Consider the following 18,249-nt stretch of genomic DNA (forward strand, 5'->3'; position numbering starts at 1 on the left):
TATCAGAGTCACTCTCCGTCAGAGTCACTCTCCATCAGAGACACTCTCCATAGAGTCACTCTCCATCAGAGTCACTCTCCATCAGAGTCACTTTCCTTCAGAGTCACTCTCCATCAGAGTCACTCTCCATCAGAGTCACTCTCCATCAGAGTCACTCTCCATAGAGTCACTCTCCATCAGAGTCACTCCCATCAGAGTCACTCCCCATCAGAGTCACTCTCCATCAGAGTCACTCTCCATCAGGGTCACTCTCCGTAAGAGTCACTCTCTATCAGAGTCTCTCTCCATAGAGTCACTCTCCATCAGAGTCACTCTCCATCAGAGTCACTCTCCATCAGAGTCACTCTCCTTCAGAGTCACTCTCCATCAGAGTCCCTCTCTATCAGAGTCACTCTCTATCAGAGTCACTCTCCATCAGAGTCACTCTCCATCAGAGTCACTCTCAATCAGAGTCACTATCCATAGAGTCACTCCCCATCAGAGTCACTATCCATAGAGTCACTCCCCATCAGAGTCACTCCCCATCAGAGTCACTCTCCATCAGAGTCACTCTCTATCAGTCACTCTCTATCAGAGTCACTCTCTATCAGAGTCACTGTCTATCAGAGTCACTCTCCATCAGAGTCACTCTCCATCAGGGTCACTCTCCGTCAGAGTCACTCTCCATCAGAGTCACTCTCCATCAGGGTCACTCTCCATCAGAGTCACTCTCTATCAGAGTCACTCCCCATCAGAGTCACTCTCCATAGTCACTCCCCATCAGAGTCACTCTCCATCAGAGTCACTCTCCATCAGAGTAACTCTCCATCAGAGTCACTCTCCATCAGAGTCACTCTCCGTCAGAGTGACACTCCGTCAGAGTCACTCCCCATCAGAGTCACTCCCCATCAGAGTCACTCTCCATCAGAGTCACTCCCCATCAGAGTCACTCTCCATCAGAGTCACTCCCCATCAGAGTCACCCTCCATCAGAGTCACTCTCCATCAGAGTCACTCTCCATCACTGTCACTCTCTATCAGAGTCACTCTCCATCAGAGTCACTCTCCATCAGAGTCACTCTCCATCACTGTCACTCTCTATCAGAGTCACTCTCCTCAGAGTCACTCTCCATCAGAGTCACTCTCCATCGGAGTCACTCTCCGTCGGAGTCACTCTCCATTAGAGTCACTCAACGTCAGAATCACCCTCCATCAGAGTCACTCTCTGTCAGAGTCACTCTCTATCAGAGTCACTCCCCATCAGAGTCACTCTCCATCAGAGTCACTCTCCATCACTGTCACTCTCTATCAGAGTCACTCTCCATCAGAGTCACTCTCCATCAGAGTCACTCTCCATCACTGTCACTCTCTATCAGAGTCACTCTCCTCAGAGTCACTCTCCATCAGAGTCACTCTCCATCGGAGTCACTCTCCGTCGGAGTCACTCTAAATTAGAGTCACTCAACGTCAGAATCACCCTCCATCAGAGTCACTCTCTGTCAGAGTCGCTCTCTATCAGAGTCACTCTCTATCAGTCACTCTCTATCAGAGTCACTCTCTATCAGAGTCACTGTCTATCAGAGTCACTCTCCATCAGAGTCACTCTCCATCAGGGTCACTCTCCGTCAGAGTCACTCTCCATCAGAGTCACTCTCCATCAGGGTCACTCTCCATCAGAGTCACTCTCTATCAGAGTCACTCCCCATCAGAGTCACTCTCCATAGTCACTCCCCATCAGAGTCACTCTCCATCAGAGTCACTCTCCATCAGAGTCACTCTCCGTCAGAGTGACACTCCGTCAGAGTCACTCCCCATCAGAGTCACTCCCCATCAGAGTCACTCTCCATCAGAGTCACTCCCCATCAGAGTCACTCTCCATCAGAGTCACTCCCCATCAGAGTCACTCTCCATCAGAGTCACTCTCCATCAGAGTCACTCTCCATCACTGTCACTCTCTATCAGAGTCACTCTCCATCAGAGTCACTCTCCATCAGAGTCACTCTCCATCACTGTCACTCTCTATCAGAGTCACTCTCCTCAGAGTCACTCTCCATCAGAGTCACTCTCCATCGGAGTCACTCTCCGTCGGAGTCACTCTCCATTAGAGTCACTCAACGTCAGAATCACCCTCCATCAGAGTCACTCTCTGTCAGAGTCACTCTCTATCAGAGTCACTCCCCATCAGAGTCACTCTCCATAGTCACTCCCCATCAGAGTCACTCTCCATCAGAGTCACTCTCCATCAGAGTCACTCTCCATCAGAGTCACTCTCCATCAGAGTCACTCTCCGTCAGAGTGACACTCCGTCAGAGTCACTCCCCATCAGAGTCACTCTCCATCAGAGTCACTCCCCATCAGAGTCACTCTCCATCAGAGTCACTCCCCATCAGAGTCACTCTCCATCAGAGTCACTCTCCATCAGAGTCACTCTCCATCACTGTCACTCTCTATCAGAGTCACTCTCCATCAGAGTCACTCTCCATCAGAGTCACTCTCCATCACTGTCACTCTCTATCAGAGTCACTCTCCTCAGAGTCACTCTCCATCAGAGTCACTCTCCATCGGAGTCACTCTCCGTCGGAGTCACTCTAAATTAGAGTCACTCAACGTCAGAATCACCCTCCATCAGAGTCACTCTCTGTCAGAGTCACTCTCTATCAGAGTCACTCTCCATCACTGTCACTCTCCATCAGTTTCACACTCCGCCCAGTACCAAATCAGTCAGTACCGTACCCCTTCCCGGTTATAGCCTGGATTGATGCCTGTCTCCACTGTGTTGATTCCGCTCTTCAGCTGAATATCACCTCTCAGTGTTTCGGGTGGATGGACGGTTGTAAACAAAGTTCTCAAAGAGAATCCCAGTTTCAAGGTTTTTGATTTCTGGGGCTAGATTTCCATAAGGATTTCCATCTGTTTCAATAGTAGCAGGCCACCCCGCTCCCACATCCTCAAATCAAGGATGACACTGTAGTGCAGAGATGAGAGGGAGCATTGCCAGAGACACTGGGCGGGATTCTCCTTTAGCCAACGCCAAAATCAGGAAATGCGATTGGGCAGAGAATAGCTTCCAATGCCAAAATCACAGCAGATGCCGATTTGACGCCAAATTGTGATTCTCCATGTGGTAAACCACTGTTGTACATATATTAGGTGATGTACGGTAAGACCCTGTACTACAGGTACAGCGGTAGTCCCTGGCTGCTGGCTCCACCCAGTAGGCGGAGTATAAATATGTGTGTCCTCCGTGCAGCAGCCATTTCGCCAGCTGCTGTGGGAGGCCACACATCTTAGAGCAATAAAACCTCAGTTGTATTCAACTCTCGTCTTTGTCCAATTGATCGTGCATCAATTTATTACTCTAAGATTTTCAAAAGGTGAACCTCCATATCAAGCCGGATCGCCTTCAGCTGGATCTGCAATCAAGCAATGCCAAAAAGGACTTTCAGCACTGGTTAGCTTGTTTCGAGGCGTACATCAGGTCTGCTCCAGACCCTATTCTGGGAGCTCAGAAAATACAGATACTGTACTCAAGGTTGAGCTCCAACGTCTTTCCTCTAATTCAGAATCTGCCAAACTACAACGAAGCCATGGTGCTACTTAAGGAAAATTACGCCCAGTGGACAAACACGGTCTTCGCCAGACACGTACTCTCCACTCGCTGTCAGCTCCCTGGTGAGTCTGTAGAAGACATCTGGCGGGCCCTAATCCCACTAGTCCGGGACTGTGATTGTCAGGCTGTTACGGCCACGGAACATTCGAACCTCCTTATGCGGAACGCTTTTGTTACGGGGATTGGGTCGGACCTCATATGCCAGCATCTTTTAGAAGGGGCCACACTCGATCTAGCAGAGACAAAGAAGCTAGCGCTATCTATGACAGTTGCCTCGCGCAATATTCAGGCCTACACCCCCAGCCGCGTGGCCCACCCTTCGTGGACCCCACATCGCATCGTGGACCCCACAGACAGCCGCCCCAGTGGGGGTCTTACCCAGCCAATACGCCTGTGCCACGCACCAACCAGCCAACCCGGAGGTCCCCGATGTTATTTTTGCGGCCAACAAAAACACCCCCACCAACGCTGCCCGGCCTGCGCTGCCCTCTGTAAGCTTGCGGTAAAAAGGGGCACTTCGCCGCGGTGTACCAGGCCCGCGCAGTCACCGCTATCGCCCCCACCCCCTCGCTTACACAAAATGGGCGCCGCCATCTTCACCCCACGGACCACGTGCGGCTAATGGGTGCCGCCATCTTCTCCCCCTCAGACTAAGCGCGGCCATTGGGTGCCGCCATATTCCCCTCCGCGGAGCATGTACGGTCCATGGACACCGCCATCTTTCTCAACCCCCACCACGTGCAGCCCATGGGCGCCACCATTTTGTCCTCCCCATGATCTGTAGGCACCGCCATCTTGTCTCCCCCATGGCACATGGGCACCACCATCGTTCCAGGACCCATGCCCCCCCGCGCACCCCATCATCCGACACCAGCGACGACCAGCCACGACTCACCCCGGTGGCCATCGACCAGTCGCGTCCGCACAACCTGGCCACCGCATTGACCAGCATTAAAATCGATGGACACGTGACATCTTGCCTACTGGATTTGGGAGCACCGAAAACTTCATCCACCCGGATATGGTAAGGCGCTGCTCCCTCGTGGTACACTCCGCCAATCAAAGAATCTCCCTGGTCTCCGGATCCCATTCTGTCCCGAGCCAGGGATACTGTACGGTCACACTCACAGTCCAGGGCGTAGAATTCAGCGGCTTCCGCCTCTACGTGCTCCCTAACCTACTCAGCCTGGACTTCTAATGTAACCTCCAGAGCCTAACCCTGAAGTTCGGCGGGCCCCTAGCACCCCTCACTGTCTGCCGCCTCGCGACCGTAATGGTCGATCCACCTTCCCTTTTCGCAAATCTAACCCCGGATTGCAAGCCCATCGCCACCAGGAGCAGACGGTAGAGCGCCCAGGACAGGACCTTCATCAGGTCCAAGGTCCAGCAGCTGCTTCAGGAAGGCATCATCGAGGCCAGCCCAAGTGGAAAACTAAATTAAAACTGGGGAGAAACACAGAATGGTCGTGGACCACAGCCAGATCATCAATCAGTACACGCAGCTCGACGCGTACCCCCTCCCACGCATATCTGATATGGCCAATCAGATTGCACAGTACCGGGTCTTCTCAACAGTAGACCTCAAATCTGCCTACCACCAGCTCCCCATCCGTAAGGCAGACCGTCCATACACTGCCTTCGAGGCAGAAGGTCGCCTCTACCACTTTCTTAGGGTTCCCTTCGGCGTTACCAACGGGGTCTCTGTCTTCCAAAGGGAGATGGACCAAATGGTTGACCGGTATGGTTTGCGGGCCACCTTTCCGTACCTAGACAACGTCACCATCTGCGGCCATGATCAGCAGGACCCTGATGCCAATCTTGCCAAATTTCTCCACACCGCCACTCTCCTAAACCTCACCTATAACAAGGAGAAGTGCGTGCTCAGCACAAACCGCTTAGCCATCCTCGGCTGTGTGGTCCAGAACGGAGTTCTGGGGCCCGATCCCGACCGCATGCGCCCTCTCATGGAGCTCCCCCTTCCCCACTGCCCCAAGGCCCTCAAACACTGCCTCGGGTTCTTTTCATACTGCGCCCAGTGAGTCCCAAACAAGGCCTGCCCACTCAGACAGTCCACCCATTTTCCCCTGACGGCCGAGGCTCAACAGGCCTTCGTCTGTATCAGAGCCGATATCGCCAAGGCCGCGATGCACTCAGTAGACGAGACGCTGCCCTTTCAAGTGGAGAGCGACGCATCAGACATCGCCTTAGCCGCCACCCTCAATCAGGCAGGCAGGCCCGTGGCATTCTTTTCCCGCACCCTTAATGCCTCTGAAATTCGGCACTCATCCGCCGAAAAAGAGGCCCAAGCTATCGTTGAAGCTTTGCGGCATTGGAGGCATTACCTGGCCGGCAGGAGATTCACTCTCCTCACTGACCAACGGTCGGTAGCCTTCATGTTCAATAACACACAGCGGGGCAAGATCAAGAATGATAAAATCTTGAGGTGGAGGAACGAGCTCTCCACCTACAATTACGAAATTTTGTGTCGACCCAGCAAGCTCAACAAGCCCCAGGACGCCCTATCTCGAGGTACATGTGCCAGCGCACAAGTAGACCGACTCCAGACTCTACAGTCCAGAGCTGGTGGTAGGCAGATTTCAGGTCTACTGTTGAGCCTTTGTCACCCGGGAGTCACACGGTTGCACCATTTCATAAAGGCCCGCAATCTGCCCTATTCCGTTGAGGAAGTACGGACAATCGCCAGAGACTGCCAGGTCTGTCCTGAGTGCAAACCGCACTTTTACCAGCCGGACCAGTCGTGCCTGGTGAAGGCCTCCCGCCCCTTTGAACGCCTCAGCGTGGATTTCAAAGTGCCCCTCCCCTCCACTGACCATAACACGTATTTTCTCAGTGTGGTCGACGAGTACTCCAGGTTCCCCTTCGCCATCCCATGCCCCGACATGACGTCTGCCACCGTCATCAAAGCCCTCAACACAATCTTCGCTCTGTTCGACTTTCCCGCCTGCATCCACAGTGACAGGGGATCCTCATTCATGAGCGATGAGCTGCGTCAGTTCCTGCTCAGCAGGGGTATCGCCTCCAGCAGGACGACCAGCTATAACCCCCGGGGAAACGGACAGGTAGAGAGGGAGAATACAATCAGACAGAGTCAACATGGTTTAGGGAAAGATAAATCATGTTTGACAAATTTATTAGCGTGCTTTGAAGATATAACAAGCAGGGTGAATAAAGAGGAACCAGTAGATGTAGTGTACTTGAATTTGAGAAGGTGCCATAGCAAAGGCTACTGCCCAATAAAGAGCTCATGATGCTGGACGTGATATATTCCCATGGATAGAGAATTGGCTAATTAACAGGAAACATAGAACTGGGATAAATGGGCCATTTTCGTTAGTAAACTGTAACTAGTGGAGTGCCGCAGGAATCAGGGGCTGGATTCTCCACATCCCGACACCAAAATTGCGACCGGCACTGGGGCAGAGAAACCATTTTTGTGCACGGATTTGGGACCGCCTCCGGTTCCACGATTCTGTGGGCCCCGAAAAGCGGCGTACTCAGAGAGTACGCCACGCCGCCTAGCACCTACCTGGGGCCATTGCTGGAGGCCCGCTCCGCCATTCTTCGTCCCCGACCGGCCGAAGTCCTAACGGCGTGGATCTAATGTGGTCCAGCCAGTCAGGATTACCAGCGTGGCAGCTGAGGACTCAGATTTTCTGGCATGAAAGTCCACAGTTTTGACACCGATGTCGGGTCATAGTCCCCAAAACAGAGAATCCAGTCCCAGTTGTAGCCATCTAAGATGTTCACTGCAAAGGACCATAGGAATTATGGCCAAATTAGGCCTCAGACAGATACATAGCCTATGTGTATCTAAAACCCAGGAAACCAAACCTGATCGAAACTCCTCGCTCGTTTGCATTTTAATGGCCTATTTTCCCAGGACAATAGAACTCCAATCAAGCAACCGGTGCAGCCACAGACTGATCGCCACCACTCCCCTTACTCAGAAAGCACAACTGCCAAGTTCAATGACCGCTAAGGACCCGCCCAGCTACCAAGGCACCTGCCCCTTTATTGGCCGAAATCGAAGAGAGTGGTCAGAGCCCTGTCGAACTATTGGGTCCAAGGTTAAGGACCGCCCCAAAGAGCGCAAAATCCCAGAGGGATAAAATAGGACACAGCCATGTGTTCTGTGTCTTTTGGATCTGGCCTGTGCCACCCAATTGCAGCAGGAACAGCCAGCTAAGTTCAAGACCAACGATGGCTACCTGACGGATGTGCCCAGCATAGACAGAGCCACTTTCTTCGAACCAGCCAAGTGAAATCCAGATAAAGGCCTTATCCATTTGCACAGTGCCGGTTGCTCTGAAGTATAGGTTATTGTAGCTTATATGTGTAGTTTAACTCGTAGTAGATATTGTGTTTGCATGTTGAGATAACTCTTGTGTATGTAAATAAACCATCTTTTGAACTAACTAACTGGTTGTGTGATCATTTGATCGATATAAAGGAAGACTTGGGGTTCACAAAGATAAATAGAAATACCCACAGTATTGGCGACACTGTTGGGACTAAAACACAGCAACACAGTGCTGGGGTCTGAACTATTTATGATTCATATTAATGACTTGAATGAAGGGACCGACTATATTGCTGTCAAATTTGCTGATGAGGCAAAGATGGATAGCAAAGCAAGTTGTGAGGATGATACAGAGAGTCCCCAAAGGGGGTACAGATAGGTTAATTGACTGGGAAAATATTTGACAGATGGAGTATAATGTGGGAAAATGTGAGGTTGTCCACTTTGGATGGAAGAATAGGAAAACAGAATATTATCTAAATGGAGAGACTGGAGAATGCAGCAGTACACAGGAATCTGGGTGTCCTTGTACACGCATCACGAAAAGTTAGCATACAGAAAGTAATTGGGAAGGCAAATTAAATGTTGACCTTTATTGCCAGGGGAATGGAGTACAAAAGTAGGGAAGTCCTTCTGCAACTTTACAGATCATTGGTGAGATCAAACCTGGAGTACTATGTACAGCTTGGTTCTCCTGACTTAAGGAGGGATATGTTTGCATTGAAGCAGTTCAGAGAAGGTTGATTCCTGGGATGATGGGATTGTCTTATGAGGAACGTTTGAGCAGGTTGGGCCTATACTCATTGGAGTTTAGAGGAATGAGAGGCAATTTTATTCAAACATATACAATTCTGAGGGGGCTTGACAGGGTAGATACTAAGAAGATATTTCCCCTCGTGGGGGACTCAAGAATGATGGGGCACTGTTTCAATATTAAGGGCCTTCCATTTAAAACTGAGATGAGGAGGAATTTATTCTCTCAGACGGTCATTGGTGTTTGGAATTTTCTTCCCAAGGGAGCAGTGGAGGCTGTGGGTCATTGAACATATTCAAGGCTGAGTTTGACAGATTTTTGAACGACAAGCGTGGATTATGGGTGGGATGTCAGGAAAGTGAATGGCAGAGCCAGCTGAAAGGGCTGCCTACTCCTGTTCCTGCTCCTATATCCTTATGTTTTTATGGTATTCACTCCCTCACATGCTCTGGTGCAATAACCTTTATGAATTGACAAAATAAATCTTTCCCCTTTCTCAACACCAAAACCCCGCACCTTGGTCTGCACATAATCCATTTAGAGTCTGGGATTCGAAGCATGTTCTCACCTCTCGCCCAGTGTGAAGTCTCCATCCTTTATCGCTGGCACCACTCTCAGGGCATTAACTTTTCCAAATTCCTCACTGAACTGCTGACCTGGGGACAACAGAAGATCATCAGAGATAGGGGCAGGGAGCCATTCGGCCTTTCAAACCTGCTCTGACATTTAATAAAATCATGGCTGATCATCTACATCTACTTCATCTTGCTGCACCATGTCCCTTAATTTCCTCAGCTCCCAAAAGCTTATTGACCTCCATCTCGAATATACTCAATGACTGAATAATCGCAGTCTTTAGCGTCAAAAATTCCAAAGTCAATCCCTTGAGTAAAGAAAAGTCTCCAAGCTCAGTCTTTTATCCTGTCACTGTGGCTCTTTCTTCTAGACATCCCCAGCCAAGGGAATTATTTTCCCAGCATCTATCCCGTCTACTGTTTTTAACAATTTTATATGTATCTGTGAGGTCATCTCTCATTCTTCTAAATTCTCGGGCATATAAATCTAGTCTATTCCATATCTCCTCATGGGACAATTCTCTTCACCCCAGCATTCAGTCTAGTGAATTTCCGTTTAACTCACAATCGGGAAATTGTGTCCTTCCTAAAGAGACCAAAACTATACACAATATTCCAGGTGTGGGTTCATCAAGACCTTAAATCATTGTAGTTGAAAATTCTTCACCCTTATACTCTAATTCCCATACAAAACAGGCTAATGTCCTATTTGATTTCCTATTTGCTTACTGTATCGGAATGTTAACTTTCTATGATTCATGTAGAAGGATGCTCGGGCCCTCTCGGTGCAAACATTTCCTGGTTTCTTACCATTTAAAAATTATCCCACTTCCTTCCAAAGTGAATAACTTCCTGGCATTACGTTCTACCGACCACAGCCCTGTCTACTCAGCTAACTCTTTGCAGACCTCCAGCCAATCTTTCCACCCATCTGTGCATTATAGATACAATTCACACAGCCAAGTGAATTGCTGAGGCCCAAGAATTGAAAATCCAAATATATCACATTTACTGGTTTCCCTTATCTCCCCTGCTAGCTAAGACCTCAAAAAACTAGGGGATTTTCATAGAAACATAGAAGATAGAAGCAGGAGGAGGCCTTTTGGCCCTTCGAGCCTGCTCCGCATTTCATCACGATCTTGGCTCATCATCCAACTCAATAGCCTAATCCTGCTTTCTCCACATAGCCTTTGATCCCATTCTCCCCAAGTGCTATATCCAGCCCCCTTTGAATATATTCAAAGTTTTAGCATCAACTACTTCCTGTGGTAATGAATTCCACAGGCTCACTACTCTTTGTGTGAAGAAATGTCTCCTTATCTCTGTCCAAAATGGTTTACCCTGAATCCTCAGACTGTGAGCAGACCGTGGACAACACGGTAATACAAGTGGCTAGTACTGTGGCTTCACAGCGCCAAGATCCCAGGTTCAATTCCCAGCTGGGTCACTGTCTGTGGAGTCTGCACATTCTCCCCTTGTCTGCGTGGATTTCCTCCAGGTGCTCTGGTTTCCTCCCACAGTCCAATGACGTGCAGGTTAGGTGGATTGGCCATGCTAAATTGCCCTTAGTGTCCAAAAAAAAAGGTTAGGAGGAGTTACTGGGTTACGGGAATAGGATGGAAGTAAAGGCTTTAGTGGGTCGGTGCAGACTCGATGGGCCAAATGGCATCCTTCTGCACTGTATGTTCTATGAGACGCCTGGTTCTGGACACACCCATCATTGGTAGCATCTACCCTGTCTAGTCCTGTTAGAATTTATAAGTTTCTATGAGATCCCCCCTCATTCTTCTGAACTCCAGCAAGAACAATCACAACCTAGTCAATCTCTCCTCATATGACAGTCCCGCCATCCCTGGAATCTGTCTGGTAAACCTTCGCTGCACTCCCTCGAAAGCAAGAACATCCTTCCTCAGAGAAGGAGACCAAAATTGCACACAATACTCCAGGTGTGGCCTCACCAAGGCCCTGGACAATTGCAGCAACACATCCCTGCTTCTATACTTGAAACCTCTTGCAATGAAGGCCAACATACCATTAGCCTTCTTTACCGCCTGCTGCACCTGCATGCTTACCTTCAGCGACTGGTGCACAAGGACACCCAGGTCCCGCTGACACTCCCCTCTCCCAATTTACAACCATTCAGATAGTAATCCGCCTTCCTGTTTTTACCTCAAAGTGAATAATCTCACACTTATCCAAATTATACTGCATCTGCCATTGATTTGCCCACTCGCCCAACCTGTCCAGATCTTGCTATAGGATCCCTGCATCCTCGTCACAATTCACCCTCCCACCTAACTTGTATCAACTGCAAACTTTGAGATGTTACATTTTGTTCTCTGATCCAAATCATTAATATATTTTGTCAAACACCATTTTGTGTTGACTTTGTTTAATCTTGCTATGATATTCTCTGTGGCCTGGCATCACACCTCAAATAAGAAATTCTAATGCTGATTTCAGGCCTATAATTTCCTGGTTTTTCTCATTCCTTCTTCTTGAATGGCCAGATTATGTTTACAACTTCCCAGCCCATGGGGAGTGTTTTAGAATCTGCAATGTAAGGGCTTAATTCTAACTGTGAATATATTAATGAGAAGTGATGCAATGTTCCATGATCTTGCTCTCTCTTACAGAACCTCATGGTAAGATGAAGCCACAGTGATAAAGCTTACTTTGTTTTTTAATAAAGCTAACCTTGTGCTTGTCTCAGCAGACTCTGTATATATTCTGTGTTAGCCCGACAGGGCCCAGAATATTTTAGAATCTTGGATATTCTGTGTTATATTCTTGAAAACCAGTTTGTGAATGATAGATCTAGTGCCACACTTTACACACATTTTGAAACATTTATTTGCAAAGTTACACATTACAGGCACGTACTTCCGAACCCAAAAACCATAGTTTCGATCTGTGTCCATTTATAGAGGTTTAGATGAATTTCCAGTTATAGTCCACCATTTCCATACAATTGATCACAATTTGTATATGATTACCATTCTGGAAAATCAAAGCCAATATATCTGCCCTCTTTGTAAATTTTAAAACCCTATTCTCCAGATGGTCAGATCCAGAACACTTATGAACTATCAGCTCCATTAGTTTCTCCAATATTCCCAAGAATATTAACACAGCTGCCTCAGATCACCAGGGACCTGGGTTCAATTCCGGCTTTGGGTGACAGACACGGGGAGTGTCTGCACGAGCTTCCTCTGGGTTCTCCAGATCCTCCCACAGTACAGAGATGTGCAGATGAGGTGGATTGACCATGCTAAATTTCCCCTTAGTGTCAGGGATGTGCAGGTTATGTTATGGGATTACAGGGATAGGGTGGGGTGGACGGGAGGGTGGGCCTCGGTAGAGTGCTCTTTCGGAAGGTTGGATGGCCTCCTTCTGCACTTCAGGGATTCTGTGATTCGATGAACAATTTCTTTAAGTTCCTAATTCTCACGAGCTCCTTTGTTACCCATTATCCCCAGAATGATTTTTGTGTCTTCTATTGTAAAGACAGATCAAGTGTAAAGTTTCTGCTATTTGCTTATTTCCTATTATAATCTCCTATCTCAGCCTTTAATAAGCCCATGGTTATTTTAAATAATGTATTTCCATTCAAATACCGATAGAAACATTTAAAATTGGTTTGATGTCTGCTCTAGTATGTCTCTTTGCTTTTCTCAATTTATTGATCAGCTTTGCTGAATTTTAAAATCCTCTCATTCCTCAGACTTACTATTGTTTCTGACATCATTGTAAGCATTTTCCTGTGATCAAACACTATGGGAGGAATTCTCCGTTGACCAAATGCAGTGGTGGGCAGCTTCAGCAGCGCCTTTCCCGCTGGCCAGAACAGTGGGATTCCGCTCACAATTCTGCGCTTATTAATTATGCACAGGCGAGTTCGCCTCCGAAACACCTGGTGGGCTTGCAGCTGATTCGTCCACCTGCTGTCAGCTGACAGGTTCGAAGGTCCCGGCGCCATATTTAAACATCAGTCCGTTAGAATCATATCAATCTCTCCACACCACCTGTTTTCATCAGGCCGTACTGGAGAATGAATCATAGAAGTTACATAAGAACATAAGAACTAGGAGCAGGAGTAGGCCATCTGGCCCCTCGAGCCTGCTCCGCCATTCAATGAGATCATGGCTGATCTTTTGTGGACTCAGCTCCACTTTCCGGCCCGAACACCATAACCCTTAATCCCTTTATTCTTCAAAAAAACTATCTATCTTTACCTTAAAAACATGTAATGAAGGAGCCTCAACTGCTTCACTGGGCAAGGAATTCCATAGATTCACAACCCTTTGGGTGAAGAAGTTCCTCCTAAACTCAGTCCTAAATCTACTTCCCCTTATTTTGAGGCTATGTCCCCTAGTTCTGCTTTCACCCGCCAGTGGAAACAACCTGCCCGCATCTATCTATAAGATCCCCCCTCATCCTTCTAAATTCCAACGAGTACAGTCCCAGTCTACTCAACCTCTCCTCATAATCCAACCCCTTCAGCTCTGGGATTAACCTAGTGAATCTCCTCTGTACACCCTCCAGTGCCAGTACGTCCTTTCTCAAGTAAGGAGACCAAAACTGAACACAATACTCCAGGTGTGGCCTCACTAACACCTTATACAATTGCAACATAACCTCCCTAGTCTTAAACTCCATCCCTCTAGCAATGAAGGACAAAATTCCATTTGCCTTCTTAATCACCTGTTGCACCTGTAAACCAACCTTCTGTGACTCATGCACTAGCACACCCAAGTCTCTCTGCACAGCGGCATGCTTTAATATTTTATCGTTTAAATAATAATCCCGTTTGCTGTTATTCCTACCAAAATGGATAACCTCACATTTGTCAACATTGTATTCCATCTGCCAGACCCTAGCCCATTCACTTAACCTATCCAAATCCCTCTGCAGACTTCCAGTATCCTCTGCACTTTTCGCTTTACCATTCATCTTAGTGTCATCTGCAAACTTGGACACATTGCCCTTGGTCCCCAACTCCAAATCATCTATGTAAATTGTGAACAATTGTGGACCCAACACGGATCCCTGAGGGACACCACTAGCTACTGATTGCCAACCAGAGAAACACCCATTAATCCCCACTCTTTGCTTTCTATTAATTAACCAATCCTCTATCCATGCTACTACTTTACCCTTAATGCCATGCATCTTTATCTTATGCAGCAACCTTTTGTGTGGCACCTTGTCAAAGGCTTTCTGGAAATCCAGATATACCATATCCATTGGCTCCCCGTTATCTACTGCACTGGTAATGTCCTCAAAAAATTCCACTAAATTAGTTAGGCAGGACCTGTCCTTTATGAACCCATGCTGCGCCTGCCCAATGGGACAATTTCTATCCAGATACCTCGCTATTTCTTCCTTGATGATAGATTCCAGCATCTTCCCTACTACCGAAGTTAAGCTCACTGGCCTATAATTTCCTGCTTTCTGCCTACCTCCTTTTTTAAACAGTGGTGTCACGTTTGCTAATTTCCAATCCACCGGGACCACCCCAGAGTCTAGTGAATTTCGGTAAATTATCACTAGTGCATCTGCAATTTCCCAAGCCATCTCTTTTAGCACTCTGGGATGCATTCCATCAGGGCCAGGAGACTTGTCTACCTTTAGCCCCATTAGCTTGCCCATCACTCCCTCCTTAGTGATAACAATCCTCTCAAGGTCCTCACCTGTCATAGCCTCATTTCTATCAGTCGCTGGCATGTTATTTGTGTCTTCCACTGTGAAGACCGACCCAAAAAACCTGTTCAGTTCCTCAGCCATTTCCTCATTTCCCATTATTAAAACTCCCTTCTCATCCTCTAAAGGACCAATATTTACCTTAGCCACTCTTTTTTGTTTTATATATTTGTAAAAACTTTTACTGTCTGTTTTTATATTCTGAGCAAGTTTACTCTCATACTCTATCTTACTTTTCTTTATAGCTTTTTTAGTAGCTTTCTGTTGCCCCCTAAAGATTTCCCAGTCCTCTAATCTCCCAGCAATCTTTGCCACTTTATATGCTTTTTCCTTCAATTTGATACTCTCCCTTATTTCCTTAGATATCCACGGTCGATTTTCCCTCTTTCTACCGTCCTTCCTTTTTGTTGGTATAAACCTTACAGTGCAGAAGGAGGCCATTCGGCCCATCAAGTCTACACCAGCACTTAAAATAACACTCTACCAAAGACCACGCCTCCATCCTAGCCCGTAGCCCAGTAACCCCACCTAACCGTTGGACACTAAGGGGCAGTTTAGCGTGACCAATCCGCCCAACCTGTACATCTTTGGACTGTGGGAGGAAATTGGAGCAGCCGGAGGAACCCCACGCAGACACAGGGGGAAAGTGCAAACCGTGGCCTCCATAGGGGCTACTGTGGGCGTTGACCTGGATGGGCCATTGGCAGGAGGTGGCCGGGTAAGGAGGGGAGTGGGCACCCACAAGGCCGGTGTCACTCTGCAGAACCAGGGGCCAGGGTGGGTGTTCCGTGGGTCACCAGCAAGATAGCCACAGTAATGGTGGTCCATGCCTGGGCACCGCCCCAGTCCCGTGGGGGATACCCCAGCCACTTGGCCTGTTGCACCCCCACCCCCGGCCCTGGTGAGGCCCCCCCCCCCCACCGCAGCCAGTGCTCACTGCCCGGTGCTCACAGTCGCTCCCCTCTGTCATACCTCCTCTCTCTCTCCCTCATCTGCCATGACGCCGGTTTCACGAGTTTTAAAAGCACAAGTGGATGGCAGTCAGATGGCAAATTTCTGCAGGCAGCACTGGTGGAGATGCAATGGCAGGCGGTGGAACATCAGGCAGATCTTCGAGAGTCTCCCAGCACACGACAGCAATCAATGGAGTCTGATATTGTGGCTCCGACATGTGAGCATCACTAGACCCCTGTGGGAAGGCTGGCAACCACCATGGAGACCGTGATCCAGCAGATCCAGCTGGATATGCGCTCGGTCATGCACTCCATAGCCACACACTCTGGTGGGTCCCATCAGGATACAGACGACATGGGGTTGAGGCACTGTGACATCCTTTCAGGTGTCCCAGCTCCTGTAGGAGTCAGGTCCGGACCCTCTGGCACCTAACGGAGGATGCACATTAGCTAGAGTGTCCTCCACTCAGGACACTCCAAAGATGTGCTGCTGCCCAGATCCCCTTTGCCTGTCCCCGCATCAATTCCAGCAGTGCAAGCCACCAAAGGTGACTCCGCCCTGAGCAGGAGACCCTTGTTTAAAAAAAATAAATTTAGAATACCCAATTCATTTTTCCAATTAAGGGGCAATCTAGCGTGGCCAATCCACCTACCCTTTTGGGTTGTGGGGCGAAACCCACACAAACATGGGGAGAATGTGCAAACTCCACACAGACAGTAACCCAGAGCCGGGATCAAACCTGGGACCTTGGCGCCGTGAGGCAGCAGTGCTACCATAGCAGGAGATCCCTTTGAGGCCGGGGCCTTCTGGGGCTTGGCCCACCAGAGGGGATCTGTGCCTCTGACGTGCCTAGAGCCCGCAATGTGCAGGAGGAGATGCCCACCTGTTATTCTCCAGCCTTGCCCCACTAATACCGGATCCTGGCCAGGGTGAGCGTGAGCATCAACTGGAGGTGGGAGCAGAGATCCATTCAATGGAGGTTATTCACAACACTCAGGGTCTATCATCCATGAGTCTAATTTCTAAAAATGAGTGGGTGGCAGTGCAGGGCAAGGCTGCGATTCTCCAGAGATCTGGGACTGGATTCTCCGATTTTGAGACTAAGTGCCGACGCCGGCATGGGAACTGTGGTGTTTTGCAACAGAAAAAACGGAGCAACAGCTGCACCAATTCAGCTACTTTGATTGGGCTAGCATCTTCACCACGTGGAACGCAATCAATTCCATGGAAAACGGTGCCGGATTCGCCGGGTCCGTGATTGGCGCATGTGAGGCTTACACGCCACAGCCGCACTTAACGATCCATCCCGCCACATGCATCGTCCCAACTAGATGGCTGGAAGGAGAGCAGCGACATGGTTCAGGGACGCTGAGTTGGACACCCTCATGGACGCCGTGGAGGAGAAAAGGATGGCCCTGTACCCCGGCCCGGGAGGAAGGCCGCCAGGCGCCACTGTTCGCCGTGCATGTTCGCTGGTGGCTGAGGCGAACAGCGCCGTGGGCAACGTTGTCCGGACTGGCATGCAGTGCCGGAAGAAACTCCACGACCTCCTCAGGGTGGCCAGGGTGAGTTGGCTGCTCCGTGCCCCTAGCACTAACCCCCGCCCCACACACACCCGTAACCCAGTCCCAACCCCCACATGCCAGGGCCATAACCGGGTACCCTGGTCACTGAGGCCACCATCTACCTAACCCCTGGGCTGCATGCGTCGGAACGTCTAACGTTTTTGTGTTTCCCCGCACCCCCCACAGGAGAAGGCCACACACAACCACCGGGAGCAGGAGAGGACCGGGGGTGGGGGTGGGACCACCAGACCTGCGGCCCCTCACCATGCCCAAGCACAGGACACTGGACATGGTCGGTGGCCTGGGGGAAAGGGAGGTCACTGAGGTGGGGTTTGGCGGCAGGCGAGAAAGTGAGACCTTGCTTAGTTGCCGATCCCCATGACACATGTGTGGACAACCCCCCCCACGAACACCCCCTTCAACCTGTGTGCCCCTCACCGCACACCCCTTTCAGCCCTCAAGTAGTTAGCACTCTGCCTCACAGCGTCAGGGATCCGAGTTCAATTCCAGCCTCGGGTGACTGTGGGTTTCCTCCAGGTGCTCCGGTTTCCTCCCACAGTCCAAAGATGTGCAGGTTGGTGGATTGGCCAATGCTAAATTGCCCTTAGTGTCCAAAAGGTTAGGTGGGGTTACTGGATTACGGGTTAGGGTGGAGGTGTGGGCTTTGGTGGAGTGCTATTTCAAGGGCTGGTGTAGACCTGGCAGGCCGAATGGCCTCCTTCTGCACAGTAACTTCTATGATTCTGTGAACCCATACAGCCCCTCGAGTCACCTCACCCCCCCCCCCCC

General features: G+C 49.4%; 1 protein-coding gene across 2 annotated transcripts in view; it reads right to left on the reverse strand.

Moving 5' to 3' along the window:
* The window catches only part of LOC119964326 (glutathione S-transferase theta-1-like), a 98,451-nt gene that overhangs the window by 12,238 nt on the left and 67,964 nt on the right, over positions 1-18,249 (reverse strand). For both annotated transcript variants that reach the window (XM_038793649.1, XM_038793639.1), the window contains exon 2: positions 9,232-9,319. In XM_038793649.1, the coding sequence (XP_038649577.1) occupies positions 9,232-9,319 (88 nt within the window). The remainder of the gene's footprint in view (positions 1-9,231; positions 9,320-18,249) is intronic.

This window comes from Scyliorhinus canicula, chromosome 1, assembly GCF_902713615.1.
Source record: "Scyliorhinus canicula chromosome 1, sScyCan1.1, whole genome shotgun sequence".
NCBI classification, from domain to species: domain Eukaryota; kingdom Metazoa; phylum Chordata; class Chondrichthyes; order Carcharhiniformes; family Scyliorhinidae; genus Scyliorhinus; species Scyliorhinus canicula.